Below are 20288 nucleotides of genomic sequence, written 5' to 3'. Positions count from 1 at the left end.
CCTGGCTCTTTGTTTGTGCTTGATTATTAATCCTATAAATGAAACAGCAGTACTTTGAAAGCATTAACAAGTATTTAAATAGATCATGAGAAATAATAACTTCCATCAGTCTAATTTCAGCTGATTCACTTATCGCTAAAAGCTATATAATGTAACATCTTATTGACCATGGTCTCTATTTTTAACAAAATTTTGAAGTTCTTTCTACTCCCTGTGGACACCAAAATGTCAGCAGAGAATTTAAACAACAAAAGCACTGAACCAAAATGTTAAAATTCCTTCAAACCTACCTTTCTGTACATGTTACTATTTAAACTCTCCCAGAGCTCTCGCTCTGCAATGTTGACTATTTTCCGAGGCCCAAATAAAATGCCTCAGTTCAGACACCTCTAATCTCTTTGATTTAGCACATTTATATTCACATAAGCATGTTTCAAGACTTCACACACATTATACTATACTAAAATATTTTTCTCTTGAATGGTTTTAGAGTTTTAATAGCATCTTAAATTTATCTTGTGCTTAACTTAGAGGGCAAGCACTCCTGAAAGTTTTGGACAATAAGTCCTCTTAGTCCTAAAAATCAGAGCCACTACTTATTTCACCAAATTTAGCTGGAACAGCATGACTGACTAACTGATATGTGTTCATGATTTCTTGAAACAGTAGCAGCCTGTGCATCACCACCTGAGAAGCATAAATATATGAAGAACTTAGTCATTTTCCACCAAAATATCAGGAGCTGTAAGGACTTCTGCTGAAATAATATTTTTGAGATTTCTAGGCAAGAAGATTGGAACAAGGAAGTAAAGGATTAAAGCATTAATGTGTTATTTTCAAAATAAAGGCAATCTTTTGGCAAAGGTAAAGGTGCTGCTAAAATAAAATTTCCCCAAATTCCGTATCTGCATTATTTGTTAAGGTAAAAATTCAACTGACATGACAGAGAGGACAGCAGAGCAGAACAGAGGGACCCTATAATAGTAACAATAATAACAGTATTTAATAATAATACTTAATAACTTAATCTGTTGATAGTTACAGGGGTAAACTTACACAGGAGCACAAAAAGGAAAATACACAGATCTCTGTTATCACAGATGTTTCAAATGTTTCAGTGTGGTAGCCAAATATTCCTAGGAACTCTTGAGATAGGTAATTAGCTACTTGTGTGGTCTCTGTCAGATATCTAAGTGTTTTGGTTCTCTGGTTAAAGTAAACAGAAAACTTCTCATACATTTTCTACACATTTTCAGTGGAAGCTTCAGTCTTACAATTCATTCAATATATTGTCAAAAAGTCTTAACAATATTTAGATAGATGTTTTGAGTTTTTGGGACTGATCCAGCTTAACACTGAAACACTAGAAGTCAGTACAGCAAGGTAAGAAATCTGAAGGAATCACTTACGGTGGCAACATCTCACCTCTGTTCCAAAAAAGCAGCCCACATCTGCTTTGTGAAGGTGGGATTTTACCACCACAGGCAGTACAATGCAGTTAAAAACATACGATGCCCTGCAAACATAGTTCAAACTACTTGAACTTACCTTTTAGCAGGATTGAGCACTGTATATAATGCACATTGATCCAGTTCTGATTTGTTTATCTGGTTTGCACTCAGATTTCAGAATGGATGGCCAAACCTGCTTGTTACAAATTTCTTGGAAGGCTATAGCTTAGGTTAGAAGAATTATATGTCAAGACTTGTATGAAATGCTACTTGCCAAGTTTACAGTCAACAGCTGTGATTACAGAGGTGAGTTATTTCAGATAGCAAATGAGATAGTATCAAAGAAAATATTAGCTCTTCTCCAGAAATGTCCTTTTACTATCCCATAGTAGATGAGCCTTTTCATGTGGTAAATGAATGACACCTTCCATTAACCCCCATATACCCTGAAAAGGTTTCAATAGAATTAAAATAGTATTACAAACAATTATTAAATGAAGTATCTTCTATAAACTGACCACATCAAATGCAGTGAATACATGGCAGTAGTGGTGATTAGTCTTCAAGTCTTTAGTGATGTACGCAAACGTAGAAAGGTCTTCAGGGTCTTGTGCAGCACAGGAAATGTTACGGATTTCATGCTCAGCAATAATATTCTGTTTAAAAAAGATATTTTCAATCAATTTAGGAATTAAATTTAAAAGAGTTGTAAAAGATGTGGGTTTTGGTTTACAGTTATGTTCATCTGCTTTACTATTTTGAAAGTTTCTTAGTAAGAAGAGATTTAGTACACCCCATGTGTGATCTTACATAGATCACTGGAATTGTGACTCTCTCCAATGATATCTAAAATTGCCAATAATCTGGTTGGAAACAATTACATTCTAGAGTCTCCCCTATGAATCTGGTTGAGTTTTGTACAGTTTATTCAGGATCCTCTGACAAAGAGACATCTTTCCTGGCACACAGCTGTAAAAGCAGTTTCAAAGCACTATATAAGCATCTTATGATGCTGCTGGTTTTCTGTATAATGGTCACTCCATGACGCTGCTCAGTCCACTGACAGACAGCATCTAGTGAAACCTAACAGGCTCAATATCCCGGCTTTTGCACATGTTGTTTGACAAATTTCAGCTATACTTTTCCAAGAGATAAAACCACCAAGCATTCACATAATTGAAACCCTGAGCTCTCAAAAGGCTTCTGCTTAGTAAAAAGATAACTACAGAAGGGTCTGTCAACTTTTCTCCACTTACTGCCAACAGCATCCTGTAAGAAAGATGTAGAAGAATTAAACCATCCATGCACCGAGCAACACTACTTGCAACAGCCAATGTAAGCTATAGCATACTACTGAGATACAGGTGGGGCATGTCCATCTGATGAAATAAAAAAAAGCTATCTTAAAGCTTTGGAGAAAATTATGAATATTCATTACATAAATTGCTCATATGTAATTACTGTGTTCAGGCCAAAGGAACCATGAAGCCAGAGAAGAAGATACTGCAGAGTGGCTTATGATTAGGCCTTGCTTCAGCAACACACCCATTTCAAACGATTTATTTAAACAGAAGAATGATTCACTGGATATGAATTTACTCAGCAGTTAGTTTATACAAGCTTTTCTGAATTACGGCCCTGCTGGCTGTAGCTTTTCCACAAAACCCCGAAATGAACAAGCCTCCTGCAGCACAACATCGCTATCGCACCACAGAACATGTGACATCTGTCATGTCCCAGTCCCTTGCAGAGCCACTGTTTGCTGCTGCCTCAGTGGCATCTGTCCAGGTTAAAACAACCTCTGGCTCTCCCTCACCCCTCTCTTTTCCTTCCCACTTTCTTGCCTCCCTCTCTCTCTTTTTTTAAATTATAAAGAACAGGAAATACATAAAAATAAGTCAGTTAAGATGCTTTGCCATATCTTCTTTCATTTGCTAGGTAGCAACTTTCCCCCTTGCATGTAGGTGTCGAGGTTTTGAAAAGACACATCAATGTATGTAATTGACGAAAACATGGCTTAGGAAAAATCTTAAGAAAAAGCATTCCGAATTTCAAATTACAGAAAAAAAAATGAGTAAGGAAACTGTTATTGAGGAAATGAAATAATCCTCTTAATCCTACATTGTTGCAACATACTTGATTATTTCTGTTTAATGCATTATTCATTAAAATAACAAAAAGAGTACTTATGTTTCAATATATGCTAATTTATAATAACACGTATAATCTCTGCTTAACAATCACTGGCTTTTTATCTTACGTTAAGCATTTTATTTTCTTTCTTCTCAAATTGATAACTTTTACCCTCAATAAAGATTTTGATGCGAATTACAATTATACCAAGCCCAGGGATTTAGATAATCACAGATACAGCTATAATACACTGTCATTGATGTTGTATTGGGAACACTGTAGTTCAGAAAGAAGAAAGAATTAAATCTTGGAAGGTCTTAAAATCACGTGAAGTGTTTATGCCAAATCATGAGCCACAAAGTAATTACTTGAATTTATGCAGTGTACGTGAAAAGAGCTCTGCTATGCTGAAACTTTTCCTGGCTGACCTGGGCTTGACACGGGGCTTTGCACTTGAGTCAAAACTCTCAGAGATTATTTTAATGTTTTCACTTTAAACCAAGTGGAGTTTGGAAACATACTCATATCAAGTTTGTTTGAATAAAATAAAGTATACCTAAACTAAATCTTCTGGATGAAAATGAGTACTGAAACTGAGCTTTTCCCTAGCTTTTATAGGATACCCTCTGTGATCTCCTTTCAAAACTATCATGTTTTCAGTGCATGTGCTTACTGTTTCCTAGGGTCATTACTCCAGTAGACCCACAGTCTTACTCTGTAGAAATCAGAAGGCTGTGAACCAGCTCGCTGTTCTGGGAACCCTCCTCAGGCATTGACTGTCACTGTACAGCCGTTGTTCTAAAAATTGTCACTCAGTTTGGCAAGAGAAACCTCAGGCGCTTCTCGAAAAGAAGGGAAGCTGAAAGTCGAGTCTGGTTCTGCCAAGGAAATACCTTGGAGAGATCAGTGTTTTGCTAAGCAGCCTTGCTTTTGCTTGCCTGTCTTGTATCAGCCAACGTCCCTCCTGGCAGAAATCACCCAGAAGTTAGGGTTAGCTGTGACCCATGAGAAGCTTCTGCAAGTCTGCTTTTTCCTAAGCAGCAATTTCTTTCTGGCCTCAATTGCAAAGAAATGGTGTCATGTCAGAGTGGTGTTATGCCAAGCTTCAAGGCGCCACTGAAATAACTGTCGTGGAATGAGGTCGGGGCCCCTTTGTCACCTGAAGCTTTGCCTGCTATGACTCAGAATACAAAGTCTTAGCATAAAGGAAAAGGATGAACAGCCATGAGAGCTGAGTTTTCAAGCACATAACTGCTAGCTACTTTTTGTCATTAAAAAGTATGCATTTATTGCTAAGTGGTGCCCAGCGCTGTCAACTATAAGCTCAGATGGAAGCGGTACAAGTCTGAATATGATCTCACCTTAGTGCTAATCTGTTTTGGATCTTGAAGGAATTGGGTACAGCACACTGTGGACAAGGATGATAACAACGCTTCTGGGAGAGGTGCAGGCTATTACCTGGTTTTTACAGAAGGGAAAGGCAGCGCACATTTTGAACTGGAGAAAAAGCAATCTACCACTTGAGAAAAAACACTGTGGCATTATTTACCTCCATCAAATTCATCTATTGCACTATCAGGCGTAGGATTTCAGTGGGACTGGTCTAGAGCTAATGCAGTTTGCCAAACTTCTTTCAAGTTTCCATCTTACATAAGATTATATGCACTGTGCAAAGAGATACTGGAAGCTCCTTTTGTTCTCCTGAGGTTTTTTGTGGGTTTTTTTTGGTAAAGCTATGGACACTCAAGTTACATCCTTTATACTACAGAGATATAAGAGCTGAAAACAGCCTTATTCAAGTTAGAGTTAACAGCATTACAATGTCCTGATATGTGCCCTGCACATCAGAGAACATAAAGGAAATGAGGGTTGTAGAAGCTCAGTTTTGAATCAATGGAAGAAAAAGGAGCTGACAGGAATCCCTGGCCTCTCTGCTCTGGCAAATACACCATACTTGACATAATAGCAATTTCATCTCTCTTATTCTTTCATGCCATCTTCTAACCCTAGATATGGCTTCCAAACTCTACCAGAAGTTCAAAAATCTGCTTTTGTTCTTTCACTTAAAACTCAGTTCTAGGTAAACACCTTTAAAAACTGACTGACGGCAAGTCGGACGGATACTGGATTAGATGTATCGTGGTTTGAATGTTCAGCAACACAAAGCAGTTGTATACATTATTAACCTGGTCAGGTAGCTGGGTTGTCAAATTTATTTTTCATATTGCTTAGTGAGTTTTAGTCACATAACAGAAAAGGTAATTTTACTTCTATTCATATGCAAGCATCAGCATGGATTGCATTTTCTTGCCATTTTAGACATCCAAAGAAGAGAAATTCATGCATTACTTTACACCTGCTTACAGAGCTTGTAAGCTTGTTTACTTTGGCTAAGCAATAACCCATTGCTGTATCCATCACTGAGTTCTCTGATCTCTCAATTTCTCCCTTTTTTCATTTTTAAAGAATGTTGGATGTATTCTAAAATGTAAGAAACAAAGCACAGGGGCATTGCCACACAGGAAGATGAAAAAAATATGGAATAACAACTGTTAAGAAGCTGCTGCAGTTCAAGGGGTCAAATGGCTAGTACCAGGAAAACAGCTCTCAGAGAGCCTCTGGCATGTGAGAAGAACATTCAAGGCCCATGTTTCTTATTTTCACAATGGCTGTCCCTGTATAAAACATTGCATCTTTAGTCTTCATTGATGCATCTTTTCTTCGCTTCTCCCCCCCAAATATATTAATGAACAAATATGCATATATTTTCTGTATATTTAAGGAACTGTATAGGAAAAAATATGGTAAAGGATTCCACAGAGGCTCACTGCCAAATGTCTTTTGTGATAAGCTTGCCTTTTAATGGCAGAAGGTTGGACATTGTTCACCAAATGAGCCATTAAAGCTGCCTCATTTGTCCTCCAGACTGAGTTTCTGGAGAATGACAGTGACATTATATCCATTTTGGAAAGAAGATAAAAAAGAGAGGAAAACACAAAGTGCAACTCTGTCCACTCTCTGTACTGGTGCTCTTAGAGAGCCAGTCTCATATTCCTATTTGAGAGAAATAAAAGCTAATATTGAATAATTACACATACCTTATTTGTTGCATCAATAAATTTGACTCCCTTGTAAGAGACGGACAGGACAATGGTTGGTACTTTCTTCATTTGTTCTGTAGACTTCTGGAATCAAAATGAAGATGTTGTTAGAGTTGTGCTGCATTGCAAGACCAGTGCTCTTTCTCTTCTTCTGTCAAAATAAGTAAGGTAAACAAAAGGTACTTCGCCAAATACTTGACTTTTTCTTGAGCTGGCTATGCTCTGGGCTTTTGAAATAGCTGCCTTGTAGTTACAAGACTAAGAAGATTTTTACAGTTTGCTGCAAGTATGGTGAAAATTCTCATTTTCCCTAGCATGATGGGAAGAGAATGAAATTATTTTCCCAGGCTTAAAAAGGCCAGTAATGCAATCAGGGGTTTCCCAAAACGCGTCTCTTTAAGATCTATCTGATATGCCCCATTCATGCCTGCCTCCCCTCCCCTTTTCCTGCTCATCCCAGATGTAAAAACCAACAGTGCAGTACTTCCCCTAGTACTGCTTCTTTGCTGCAACTACTTATCATTTAGAAATATTTCCCTCTCTTGCCTTCTTGCAGTTGTATTCGTGACACAAGGTATCCCTGCCAGTCAGTCTGTCAGTCCAGCACAGTATTGTGTCACGATTGGCCGTCTGCACTTCCTTGAGTGCAACTGCTGCTGAAAGCTGCTTTTCCCATGAATTAGCACCAAGGCTTACTCTGCATTCCCTCAGTGCCACAGTTCCTACCTACAGTTCATGTCTTTCTATACAGCTATCTTTTCTTTACAGCTGCCTATTTCTGTGTGCTGTCAACATGATGCACACAGCAATGATATTTCCTGCTGAGCAGGTTGGAAAAATATTTGGAATAGATTTAAGTTCTTTGCAGAAAAATCTGTTGATTAGTTTACAGATCAAATTTACTAAACCAACCCCAAAACCAATGAACCAACAAAACAAATATGGGCATAACAGTTCACAGCTGATTTGAATTCTTTTAAGGTGGAAGGCAACGACCGAACTATTCTGTACAAAACTACTGTAGATAAATAAAATAGATAACATTCAAATAACACTCACTCATGGGAGTATCTGCAAACAATCACAGAGATCAATCAAACATTTTCTTGAGGGGGAAATGTAAAGTCAGTTACAGCTAAATATGAACAAACATCAGCACACAGAATGAGAGCATAAACACACTGAAAGGTCTAGAACTGGCACCCAGAAAGATCATTAGAGCAGCTGGACAAAATGAGCAGCAGAGGTTTTGTATTCTTAAAGGAAAATGAAACAGTACAGATAAAAGCTTAAAAACACAGACTGTTTCTGAGAAAAAAAAAAAAAAGTCTGAAGAACAGGTGATGCCAACACTAAAGAGCAAAACAAACAAAAGCTTAGAAGAAAAAAAGCTGTAATCAAGTCCTTTATCAGCTCTCATTCCTTCCAGAATCAAATGAGACTCCAATTTTGCCAGCATAAAATTCAAAGCTACAGATCCAGCTACATTCTGCAATTAGTGTCCATGCCATGAAGGCTAAAACCTCTAATTAAAGTTTCAAGGAGATCCCCACGCATCCACGAAATAGAGAGGACCGCTGCATCTCTCAGTATCGAATGACAAGTGACTGAAGACAACAAGCATCAGTTTATCCAAGAGAAAGCTTCTTTCACCCAGAACACTAGGTACTGTTCAAAAAATGAAAGCTTAAATGGTAAAACATCCTGAAGACTCTTAACAAAATCTGAAGGAAGATACTAATCTGATTTGCATGACTCTCAACTGAGTGGAAAAAGAAATGGCATCCCTGCCAAAAGCAGAGCAAGTACATACCTCTGTGTGTGTGTCTCTATAATAGATCTTAAATGAGCCTTTTCATAAAATTCATTGCACAGAAAGCACGACAGTGACTCTACAGAAGCTGCAGTACATACATCTATCAGAATAACAAGCAATATACCCCGCATACGCTCATAACCAGACAAAATATTCGCAAATATGTCAACATCACTTTAATCATCTGGCAACCCAGCAATCATCCAACTTTTGTCCTTTCTTTCTATCCCAACAGCTACACTCAGGAGCTCTTTGTCTCCCATTTTGATTATTGTAATTATCTCCTTCCTTGCCTCCTTAGCGGCAAAATTCCTCTTCTCCTCCAACACACTATACAAACACGGCTACTAAGTTAATTTATTATAGCTTTTTGGTCTAATTTGCTCTATCTTCCATTGCCATAAAGGTGAAGCTTCCTGTTTCAAGGCCACGTTGTACCGACCATCTGGAAGTCCTCTTTCCTCTAGACCAGTAGTTAGTAATTTAATCATCTTCACTGTCTGCTCCACATTCACCTGGGTTTATCTAGAGCAGACATGATCTTTACTACTTAATTGAGGTTGTGAACTGCTAGAGGACTGTATCTGAGTGAAACAGCTCATCAAGATACTATTAAATTATAGCTGGCAAATTAGGAAATGAATCAGAGACTGATGGACATTTGTAATTTATTAAGCCAAACTGTCTCAGCTGGTAAAGAGCAGGCAATGTTCATTATCAGCTGGCAAACCATACAAATGCCAGGATTCGTGCAAACATGTTCTGGAAGACTGTAGTCCAGTGTAGAAACATGATTTTGGGAAACAATTCTGCACTTGTAAGCCCCACTGCAACAAACAGTTGGGCAGTGCAGTAACATCCTTTGTTACTATGACAGTGCTATCATGAAAAACAAACAGCTCTATTCCCCCTGCTCAGTTCTCAGTGATACAGTAACTGAAGTCCACCATATAATTACTATTTCCATGCAGTTTCCACGCTTGAACAGTTTTGAGTTGTCATGGTGAGCTCATCCTATTTGCTTGTTGTTCTTTTCTTTTTAAAGGAGGAGGTGGCTGCCAGAATGTGTAACGTGAGTTTTCAGAGATACAATATGAAAACCATTTGCTCAGGCACTGTAAGTGCTTTGGCTCTAAATTCTAGGATGCTGAGATGAAGTCCCACAGCTTTCATGGTCAGACATTTCACACTTCTGTGCAGGCCAAGTGGGCATCTCTGCTTGTGCCTGTGACCAGAATTTGAGAAGAAGGTGAGACACAGGAGTCAGTATTTCTTTCCATGGGCTTTTCAGGTCCTAGCCACCGTATCAATTCCACGAGGACATGATGAGATGACAAAACATTCTTGTCCATCTGGTGCCTCTATGGGAAGCATGTGGACTTGAGCCAAAGTTATAGGAGCCACAGCTGAAGGCTGGCATTGTATGCCATGTGCATGCTGACATATGGTCTAATGCTCCAAGGCATGTTCATAACATAGTAGCAGAATTAGATTTTATCTCATGTAGAAGCAATCATAGTGACAGGGCCCTGTCTTTGGGCAAGTGCTCACTAGCCTGAAACTGGTCATAGTTTCTACAAACTCCATCACTTGTGACCGTAACTTTGTCTCTGTTTTAAGACACTTCTTTAGCAGAATCATTTGGATGAACAGCAAGCATACTCTAGGCTCATTGCCAGTGCCTACACAAGGACAGATGTGCATGCCCTGTCTCCTCAGGTACAATGCTCCTGCAGTGAGGAGTCATAACGCTGCACAGCCTGCAATGCCAGAGAGACTGAGCTGTGGTCCTAGTTCTGAAACACTTCCTACCAGACAGGTGGATGACTATGTGAAAGTTGGCCATGTGTAACTTGAGAACCACAAAGCAGGCTTGACTTTAGACACAGGAAGGTGGAAGAAAGCGCCACCATTCTGAATGTAATGTGACTTACGTTCAACTTCCCAGATCCCCTCCAAAAGACACAGAGCCTCTTCTTCTACAGAATAAAGAATAACAGGAATAGAAGGCTTGCCACTACTTTAATACAGCTGCTGCAATGAAGTTGCTTCATCTCAGCACCCAGAAAGGAGATCCATCCAGTGGAAGGAGGCAGAAGGCATCTGCTGTGTAACTGTCTAGTTATTACAGTGCTTGCTTTTACATTAAAGGACTGGATTTAATTCCCTTCTGAGTGTGCAACTGAACCCACAGCTACCATTAGACAGGACAGTGCCAAACCCCTGAACAGCCTTGGACAGGGCTGCTCCGAATTCCTCCTTTTGAAACTAGTCATAAAGGTATGCAACAGCACAGTGGTGCCAGAGAGAGAGAGAGCAAGTGCTTGCTTCTCGTCATCTTTATGAATTTAGTTTCACTGAAAAAACCCACCATACTCGCAAGCAGACTCTAAACAGATTGCCATGATTTAGTACTACAAATTGTCTTAAGTGGGTAAAGCATTTCCACCTGTATTTTGATTTTGAGTTAAAGGCTGTGCAGAACTGCTAGACATTTATTTTGAATACAAAATAAAATCCAACTCATTTGAGATCTACCCAGCCAGTGCGCTTAACAAGTCAAGGTAATCAACAATAGCTTAAGAGGCAGAGGACTTTGTTCTATGAATAAAGCAATAGAAACTAGCTTTATTTTTATTTTTAAAATGCAAATACATGCAAACACAACTGTAAAAGACCTTTAACCCTTTCAAGTCCGGATTGTACTGTAATACCTTGTTCTGTGCAGAACTGAGAGCACTAATCCAACACTTTTAAATACTCCTGAAGTGTACAAAACACAGTATCTCTGAGCAAACACACACATATTGACATATTGTAGCACTACTTTGCCACGTTGACCACTTTCATGTACTTACATATGCATTTATAATTGGATTACTCAGCTTTCATGCAGTGGCAAAAATGAAGCCATGTTAATTTTTAGGTTTTATTGAATATGTAATTATACTTGATCTTGCAAATACACAATAAAAAACACTACTGAACTATGCCAAGTCACTAACAATTCCATACATAACTGCTGGGTACAAGTTTATGAGCCTGTAATATCTGAAGTTTTCATCTTGGCTTTTTACCTTTGCAAATTAATCTGCTAATTCTGTCCTATATTGTTTTTTAATAGCTATCTGAAGACTGTAACTGGTAATTTTTCTATTCAATTATGTACTGGAATCCACTTCACTATGAGAATCTGAACATTTTCCCATACTGGTAGCAACTATTAATTCCAAATAGCATCAGCCTGCACGTTTCAAAATACATATTGCTGTCACCTACTATCTGCCCATAACTCTGTTATTTATTTAAGGTTTATGAAGCCTCATTAAATAGTTCTGTTTGAGTGAATCACTCTGACAAGATCATGCATGAAATGAAATTGAAGTAAGAAATCAAAATTCACATTTGGCCAGTCAGTTTTGAAGCCATTTTTGAAACTCTTGTAACATGTACTTACAAACTTCTCTCAGTCCAAAAGTCTTAAATATGCATCACTGACATAATTTAATACCTCTTGGAATAAGATAGCATCTGTAGTCCCTGTGGTACAAGACTGTTTACTTTCCTACAATTAGTGAATGCCTCCAAGCTACATCATCAATATAAGCATTGCACTGGGGATACACCTGCAACTTGTCTACTTGAGAAAGAGGTTTTTTGCTTTTGCCATATCTGTATGCACTCATCTGCTGCTGAAAGGGCAGTGCATCCCTCCTGCACCTTGGATTCCTTTTAGTCACAGAGTTCAAAGACATACAATCCTCTGAAGAACATGGCACGTGTGGCATGGGATGGGACGGTATGATGTGGGTGTGTGTAAGCACTGAACATCTTTTAAATGTCCCACCAGTTCTCTTTTCCTTTTGAATAATATTCATGTGCCTGTTTCAATGCTGACCCCCCCAGAAGCGGTGGCCACATGAGAGACTGAGCTACAAGCCCCATGAAAACAGAGATTGAAGTATCTGAATTCTCAAATAGTGTATTTGATCCTGACATGGTATTTGCCTGGCTAGTTTCACTAGGAGGCCTGTGCAAGACACTTCTACATTTGGGGGTAGAAATTAAATTGAGATTGAAAAGTAGAAATGGATTAGCAGAAACAAGGAGACTGCCATCTATATCCAGGTCATCCTTTACATAAGAAGAAAAGAGGAAGGAATGCTCCAGACCCTGCTTATTTTCAGTGAAGGGGTCACCTCTGCTTTATCTGCAGATTTTGTAACAATTCCAACTTTCAGTCTTAAGTCAGCAAGATATTTAAACACCTGCTTTATGAATAGAATTATGTTGCTGGTTTCACAGAACTTTGACTTGAAATGTAAGAACTTTTTTTCTAAGAAGAATGCCTTTAAGAAAGATACATAATATTCAGGAAGGTGGCAGGCTCCAACAGTAAAACCTATGTTCCCTACTGCTGTAGTATATATCTGATTGGTTCAGACTGTGCAATTGGTGTATGCAACATTAGTGATTTAATAATACTGCAAGGAAAGGGTCTACCTTGCTGCTGTGCTCGTGCCAGTAAGTATAAAACTGTCCCCTTCATACCTGGTCAAGGCATTCAGATGTGTAAATGCCAGATGGAGTTGACCGTAGTGAACAAGTCTCTTCCTAGCTCTAATTAAACTTTAATCCTTTTCTTTATTCTAATGTAAACACATTTTATTTTCACTTTGTGTTCCTATGGTGATTTGAAGTGAAGGCGGTAATTTCTGATTGAAAACACAACTTGTAATATTTCCTATTCCACGCTGAGAAAGATGAAAGCCCTTAAGTTTTTGAAGGCACCTCTCAAATATAATTAACAAATCTATTCCGGCCAGGACAGCAAGATTTAATCTCCAAGTAGCAAAAGTCAGTTTACAACAGGTGAACGGAGATAAGGAGACATTGCTGGCAACTGCAGAGAGAGTGTCTGTGAGAGAAAATAGCTGGAAACAAACAGGAAACCATAAAATATAAATCCATCCATGGAGCACAAATATGTGAATGGAAAAACAAAGTATAATCCTTCTAATAGATATAGTTCTTGCCAAACATCCGTAATTTTGGATGGCTGCAAAAATCTGTAATTTGGGTGGGAAGAAAAAGAATGTATAACCTTGACCACTGTGCTGAGCTCAATCTACTGCGTCTCCATGATCTTCCCCAAACAAATTTATCATCTGCCCTGCTGGAGCACACTGCTGCACAACGCTGAGAAGCAGAGTGGATAGCCAAGAAGAGTTAGTAAGACAGGTTTGGTGGTTTGTTTTTTTATTTTTTTATTTTTATTTTGTATTTTTTATTATAGGAGATTTAGGACCTCCCTTCACTCTTAAGTTGTAAGACAACGAGGCTGCTGTAAGCCCTGCTGTGGAGAGATGTGAGGGATATCCACATGACACTTCCCTTGAGGACCAAAACCATCAGTTGCAGTAACTGAAAGCACAGGAAGCTTCTACAACTAACAGTGAGGGATCTGCAGTCAGCAAATATGTCATTTTGTTGTTTCTCTGTATCTGTGAATGATTAGGGAAGATCTACATACTTTTTTTCACCGATTGACTTCTTTCGTCCTTGCATATCTGTTGACTGGAAAGCACCCAGTGAATATAAACTCTTTTTTGAGCAGCATTAGGTTAAAGATGGACAAGTTAAAGCCACATTGACAGAAAACTTAGGTACCTAATTTTAATACCTTATCCTTAAAAACCATTATGTGGCTGATTCCAGAAAGATTAAAAAACCTGAACGTGGTACAAGCTTATATGCGACATGCTCTCTCCCAACATGTTTCAGACTGCAGCATGCTATAGATTTGAAATACATAAATGGAAAACAAAATAAAACACTAAAATTAAAAAATGTTGCCCTATCACGTTAGTACAATCCTATGTAAAAATTTTATTAACTCTAAAGATGCTGCACAAGTGGACAAAATTCAGTACCTGAGAAGTAGTCAAATAATATAGCTAGGTTTTTGTTTCTTTTCATTGTGTGAAATGTCCCTTTCAGTACATTTAAATTAAAATGTAACTATAAAAGAAGCCACATTTTCAATGACAACCCACTGGTACTTAAATACAAAAAAGCACACCACAGGAAAACTTCAGGATTACTTAGGACAACCTGGACTCCCAATGCATAGACACCAACTTTTGGAACACAACCATAGGGAGAAAGTTTCGGAAAAAGATACATTTTTCTCACTGGGAAACTTATGCTAAAATAGTAATCTGCTCCCATTAAGTCAATTTTTTTTGTTTCTGACTTGAATAGGAATATGACTAAAATGACTACATAGAAAGAATAGATGAAATCCTGATTAAAAAACTGGTTTATTCAAACCTCTTTGCAATAAAACCCCCTCATACCAGAAAATAAACATTCTCACAGCACAATGGTTTCAAAAGAGAATGTAAAAAATAAATGTATAGAAACCCCATCACTGTATTACATGTGTATAGCACTATAGATTACTATGCAACTCCATTATTTTTATAGAGAAAAATGTATTTTAAATTTGTTTTCAAACACTTATTTTATCAGGTATATAATTTAAATTTGCCAAATGTATCACTTTAAAAATATCTCGAAATGGCTATAAATTATTTAAAGAGACTTTTTTGATGTTAAGCTTCCTAGTTCAGTCAGAAAACTTACTGAAGTTGTCATATGCTACTATGGTGTCAAATTCTGCCCTAAGATCTTCATATGCATATTCCTGAATAATTGAACTGCTAAGGCAGACAGTTTGAAAACTGGATTGGAAGGTGGTGTGCTTGCAGCCTCAATTAATGCCCCAGAACATGCATATGTGATTGTAGATCCTTCTGTGTCAAGTTGTTGGGTTTTTTTCAGAGGAGTTTAAGCCCAGGTGAGGAATGATTAGCATGTAATTAACTGAAAACTACAGATCTCAGGCAATCTAGTAAGTGCGAATTACAGCCAGCCCTTAGCTAAAACATCTTATACGAAAGTCTGTATGCTGCAGATATGTAACCAATAGGAAATGGCTGTTTGACTGCATGAATTTTACACATCTTCCAGCTTTCTAATTGATCTGAATGCTATCTCTAATGCTCAGAGGCATCATGCATAAAAGATTTATGATCCACAGAAGAAAGAAATTCCCTCATTCATCTATGTAATTTTACACATTTGGTAGATTACCAAACAATTATATTCTTCATTAACTAATCATGCAAGACCATAATATGTTCACCATTTCTATGAACAGGTGCATTCTTATTACAGATACAGTTGGGAGTAAATCGTGTAGCTGGCCAGTGGCTTGTTCTGAGTTTCCAGCAGCAGTATGTTTCTTGGAGACAGACTAAGCCTCATTGGAATTTTCTACAAACCAGAGCCATAGAAAAACATCTTCTTACTAGTTTGAAGGAAACCTAAATGCTTTTCCACCATCAAGTGAAACTGAATTAGATCTCTTTTCATGCTTCAATCAATAAGCATGTGAGTAACTCATAATTAGTGGGAATACTCATGTGAGTAAAAGCATCCATAGGATTATGTGACTGTAGGAGTAGACCATACGTAAAAAACAATAGTTTTGGTAGCACGCTAATATATTTACTAGTACATATTTTCACATAATAAATTCAATGTAGTTATCATACGTGAGCTACAGATTCTTTTTGTAAAAGCAATGTGATATGGGCACATTTAAAGTCTGTGGAAACATACTTTAAGATTCAAGAGAAAACATAATGCATACATTAGGGGTTTTTTCTTAAATACAAAATGCAAAATAAAAATATACCTTTAAATTTGGGTACTACTTGAGATTAAGATAAAAGGCAGAAGAGACTTCCTACTGAATACCAAAGTAAATGCAAGGGCAATGAGAAACAAATGGGCAACAGAACATTATAAAAGCAAAAAGGGCACAGTACACAATCACAAGTTGATAGTATTTAATATTATGATGATAAAGAAAGGAGTAGGTTTACTAACTTACCCTCATCTTTGCACAGGCATCCTGTGTTGACTCTGTGCCTCTTAATTCTTTTACCAGCATAGAACCTAAATACTAAGATAAAAATCCATTAAACTTAATTTAGAATTCCAGAACAAATAAACATCTGCACAAATGCACTAAAAAATGCCAAAAAATCATAGTGGTAGCAGCAACTTAATATATTTCTATAGATTTTTTTCACTTTGTAGTTCTCTGTTAAATCATTTAAACCAGTGTGTTAATCAACCTATGAAACAGGAATGCACAGCAACAAGTGTAGTGAATCAGATGGAGCCCTTTGAAACAGTATCTGAAAGTCTTTTAGCTTATCACCTTAGTCACTCAAACAACAAGCGAATACTACAGACCCCATCTTAAAAAAAGCCATTTAAGTGAAAAATGGAGAATCTGCTTTTTTTAGCTTCCATCTGCCAAACTCATATTGCTATGTGTGCAATCACATGGATGTGAAGGGCAGCAGTGATGTTAACCTCTGTGTACACAATCTGTAACTAATTTATGTGCAAATAGCAGAACCCAATGTCACCAAACAGAGGAAATAAATCTGAACTGAAAACTAGTTTAAATCATTATTTCTTCCTAAGAAAAGGCTGACCCTGAACTATTATTTGGAAGCCTTCAGTGATCGGAGGGAGGGCTGGGTGAGAGGAAGCAGCAGGGTACTGGTGCTGGGTCCTGGCTCAGCTCGCTGAAAGCCTCTGTGCTCTCCAAGGAGCCTGCTCATCTCTGAGGGTACACAAGGCATAGTGAGTACCTCACTGACACATCCTCTTTCCTACCTGCCTCTTCCTCACTATGTCACTTGCTGGCATGAACAGTTTGAGCCCTCCTGCACCCTGACAGTGGGCTCTCTCCTCTGGATTTAATCCTTGGAGGTCTCAGGCCCTCTCTACACCATGTTTGAATGGCACTGCTCCTCCAGGGATGGAGCTGGCTGCATCATCCCTGTTGTTCTCAAGTGGTCTTGTTACTGCTAAGAAGGCTGTGTGAGAGCCATGCTTGCATTTCTCCTAGAGATGCTACAGGCGTGTGCATTTGTAGATGTGCACATGTTCATAGCTCTGAGTAAACAGGATGTTCCTGTATTTCTGCATGGTGCCTCATGCAACTCTGGCTTAACTGGAGAAAGGGGACAGCAAGCCACCCCATGTCTTCTCCCCAGGCGCAGAGATGTCTTTTTGCATTCTCACTGCAGCACAATGCCATCCATGGCTTCCCTTAAGTCTTTAGTCCCAAGTGAGCAACACAGGAGCTGAGGAGAAGTCTTGCCCCTGGAGAGAATGGGGTAAGTAAACTGCAGGAGGAGGGAAAGTGCCAAGGGCAGGAACCTCTTCCCAGAGGATGCTGCAGCCCACCACCCCTGTCTCATCCCTCTCATTCTACCACGCTGACTCCCCTTGGAAACAGACTAAGCTGACCCAACCAGACAGTGAACCAGCTTCATCTTAAACAAGAACTTATCAAAAATAACTTCAGTTACAGCTGAATGCAAGCTGGGACAGAGCAGAAAGTGTACTGGTTCATCTCTGGTCTCCTGACCTAAACTGAGATATTTTCTTTAAAGCCTTCAGTTCACACTGAGTACCGCAGGGGTCTCTGACCTGCAGGAAAATCCATAAATATTTCAATGTAGACAGTAGCCAACATGGTAATTAGTGAGAAACTTTATAGGGCATTATAAACGTAAGGGTAAGCAACATCAACACTAACAGGTAAGCACAAGCAGAAAGGAATGAATGAAGGGCATTCCTGTGAAGATTCATAAGCTAAGCAGCTGCAAGTCCAGCTGGGGGCCCAGTGGTGACATGAACAGGGCTTTGGGCATTAATTTGATGGAATGGCTTAGTATTGCCCTTGGAGAAGAGCAGTGAATTTAAAGCAAGCTCTGAAATTAGAAAATTAAACAAAAGCGTATTGAGTTGGACTATGAATTTCTCTGGATCCTGCTGTCTACCATCTTTGGCATCCTCAGTCTTCTCTAGGAAGGACACAATTTCTTCAATTTATTTTATTTTCTTTTTTAATGGACTATGGCACAATATACTGGTATTTCCTTGAAAGCTACCAGCTGGTCAGGCACCAGGGAAAAAAGGCTCATGGCAGAACAACAGGAAGAAAAAGAGATGGGCAGCTCCTGTTCCTACCTCAGCTGCAAGCATTCAGAAATGCTTCTCAGGGTGGACTGTGGAATTGACAAACAAATCACAGAAGTACTGCCCAATTTAGTTGTCAGATAAATTGGAAATTCTAGGAATTTTGCTTTCCTTTGACTTGGTGCGCTTTTGGAAATGCTCCTTCTGAAAGACCCAGAGCATGTGGGAGCAACACAGAGGACATCCAACAGTTCAACTGAGTGATGTGGCATACAATGAAAGCTGCCCTCATTATAACTTCCAAGCCAGGGTTTTAAAGCTGAGGTCAATACAACTGTGGGAGTTGAGACAATACAGCAATATTCAGGTTACTGGTGATGAAGGAAACACCTTCCTTTCTTAAAGAAAAGTTTCTTACTGAAAACTATGAAAAATATTTAAAGAACTAGAAATCACCAAGTTTCCTTTTCAATTTGAAGTGCTTCACAGGAGGAACACAAGACTGAGAGCAGGCAGACTGGACCTTTACTGTGACTTGCTGAGGAAAGCAGAGGTTCTAGTTACCGTCTGGGGACAATCACAGAAAGAGATTTGTGACAGATTACAAGTAGGGGTGTCCGCTCTCACTGTCACTTCTACAACACTTAGCCACTTACTCATAGTGCATTTCTTTAAGACTACTGCTGCATGAACTGCAATATATTACAAAATTCACAGCAAAAGGTACTGTGCATACTTGTTTCTCATTTATTACAATTACAGTATTTCAGAAAAAGTGGCTTATCTCATTAGAAGTGACTGAAAAACCATTACAAATGAAAAAACCCAGCCTATCAAAATCTAAAGTTAATATATCCACCCCAAATCAAACCACTAAATTTATCAACACTTACAAATGCTTTATAATCACATGACTGGAAAATGAGTTTCTCTGGATGATGTTGCCAATATTGTACAGGCGTTGATGCTGTGGCTTCATTTGGAGGTCTCAAGGTAATGGAAGGCTCTCCCCAGTCTCCTGTCTGAAAATCATAGTTGTTGAAGATATAAGAGAAGTCGCAGGCAAATTCACTATAAACTAACCCTCCATTGTTGTGCTCAATTAACAATAATTTATTTTATACACATAGAGCCATGTTACTAAAATAAGGGAACACAACTCCTACAACATTTTGCATGATTTAATTTATAATCCAAAGTCATCTACTGTAGTGTTTAATGAGGCTTTAATTAAATCTATTTGCTTTGAGAATAAAATCATTAGGCTCTGGAAACGTTCCTTAAAAATAACTGTTTACAATACATATATGAGGATGAAAGCAATGAGATGCACAAAAATGCCATTCACAAATTCCGCTATGTGTTTTACAAGCTCTTCTATGCAGTTAAAAGGTCTTCCATTACCCAGCACGTATAATCGATAACTAACTTTACTAAACGACTAAATAACATAGACTTTCCTTTGATCTGAAAACTTACTGCACATTCTTCAAATATATTAGGCATTCTTTAATCTCTTTAATATTTGCTTTGAACACCTTCTCTTGATATCTCATTGTAGAGTTATTAACATTGCCCTTCCATATCCGTCATTCACATTGATACAGGTGATTGCCTTCCTGAGCTGTCATCTCCCTTCTTTCCTCAAAGCCCTCAGAAAACAAGGGTAGGACTGCAGTTTGCCAAATCCTTTTGCAGGATACTCTTCTC

General features: G+C 38.4%; 1 protein-coding gene across 3 annotated transcripts in view; it reads right to left on the bottom strand.

Moving 5' to 3' along the window:
• ANKS1B (ankyrin repeat and sterile alpha motif domain containing 1B) overlaps positions 1–20288 on the bottom strand; it is a 50908-nt gene that overhangs the window by 7031 nt on the left and 23589 nt on the right. For all 3 annotated transcript variants that reach the window (XM_010023432.1, XM_010023425.1, XM_010023439.1), the window contains 5 exons: positions 19472–19600; positions 16465–16536; positions 12063–12083; positions 6683–6766; positions 1970–2107 (listed from right to left, as the gene is read on the bottom strand). In XM_010023432.1, the coding sequence (XP_010021734.1) occupies positions 1970–2107; positions 6683–6766; positions 12063–12083; positions 16465–16536; positions 19472–19600 (444 nt within the window). The remainder of the gene's footprint in view (positions 1–1969; positions 2108–6682; positions 6767–12062; positions 12084–16464; positions 16537–19471; positions 19601–20288) is intronic.

Source organism: Nestor notabilis, unplaced genomic scaffold, assembly GCF_000696875.1.
Source record: "Nestor notabilis isolate BGI_N333 unplaced genomic scaffold, ASM69687v1 scaffold16620, whole genome shotgun sequence".
Classification (NCBI taxonomy): domain Eukaryota; kingdom Metazoa; phylum Chordata; class Aves; order Psittaciformes; family Psittacidae; genus Nestor; species Nestor notabilis.
Note: the sequence above shows the minus strand (reverse complement) of the source record. Positions and strands in the feature narration are given on the sequence as shown.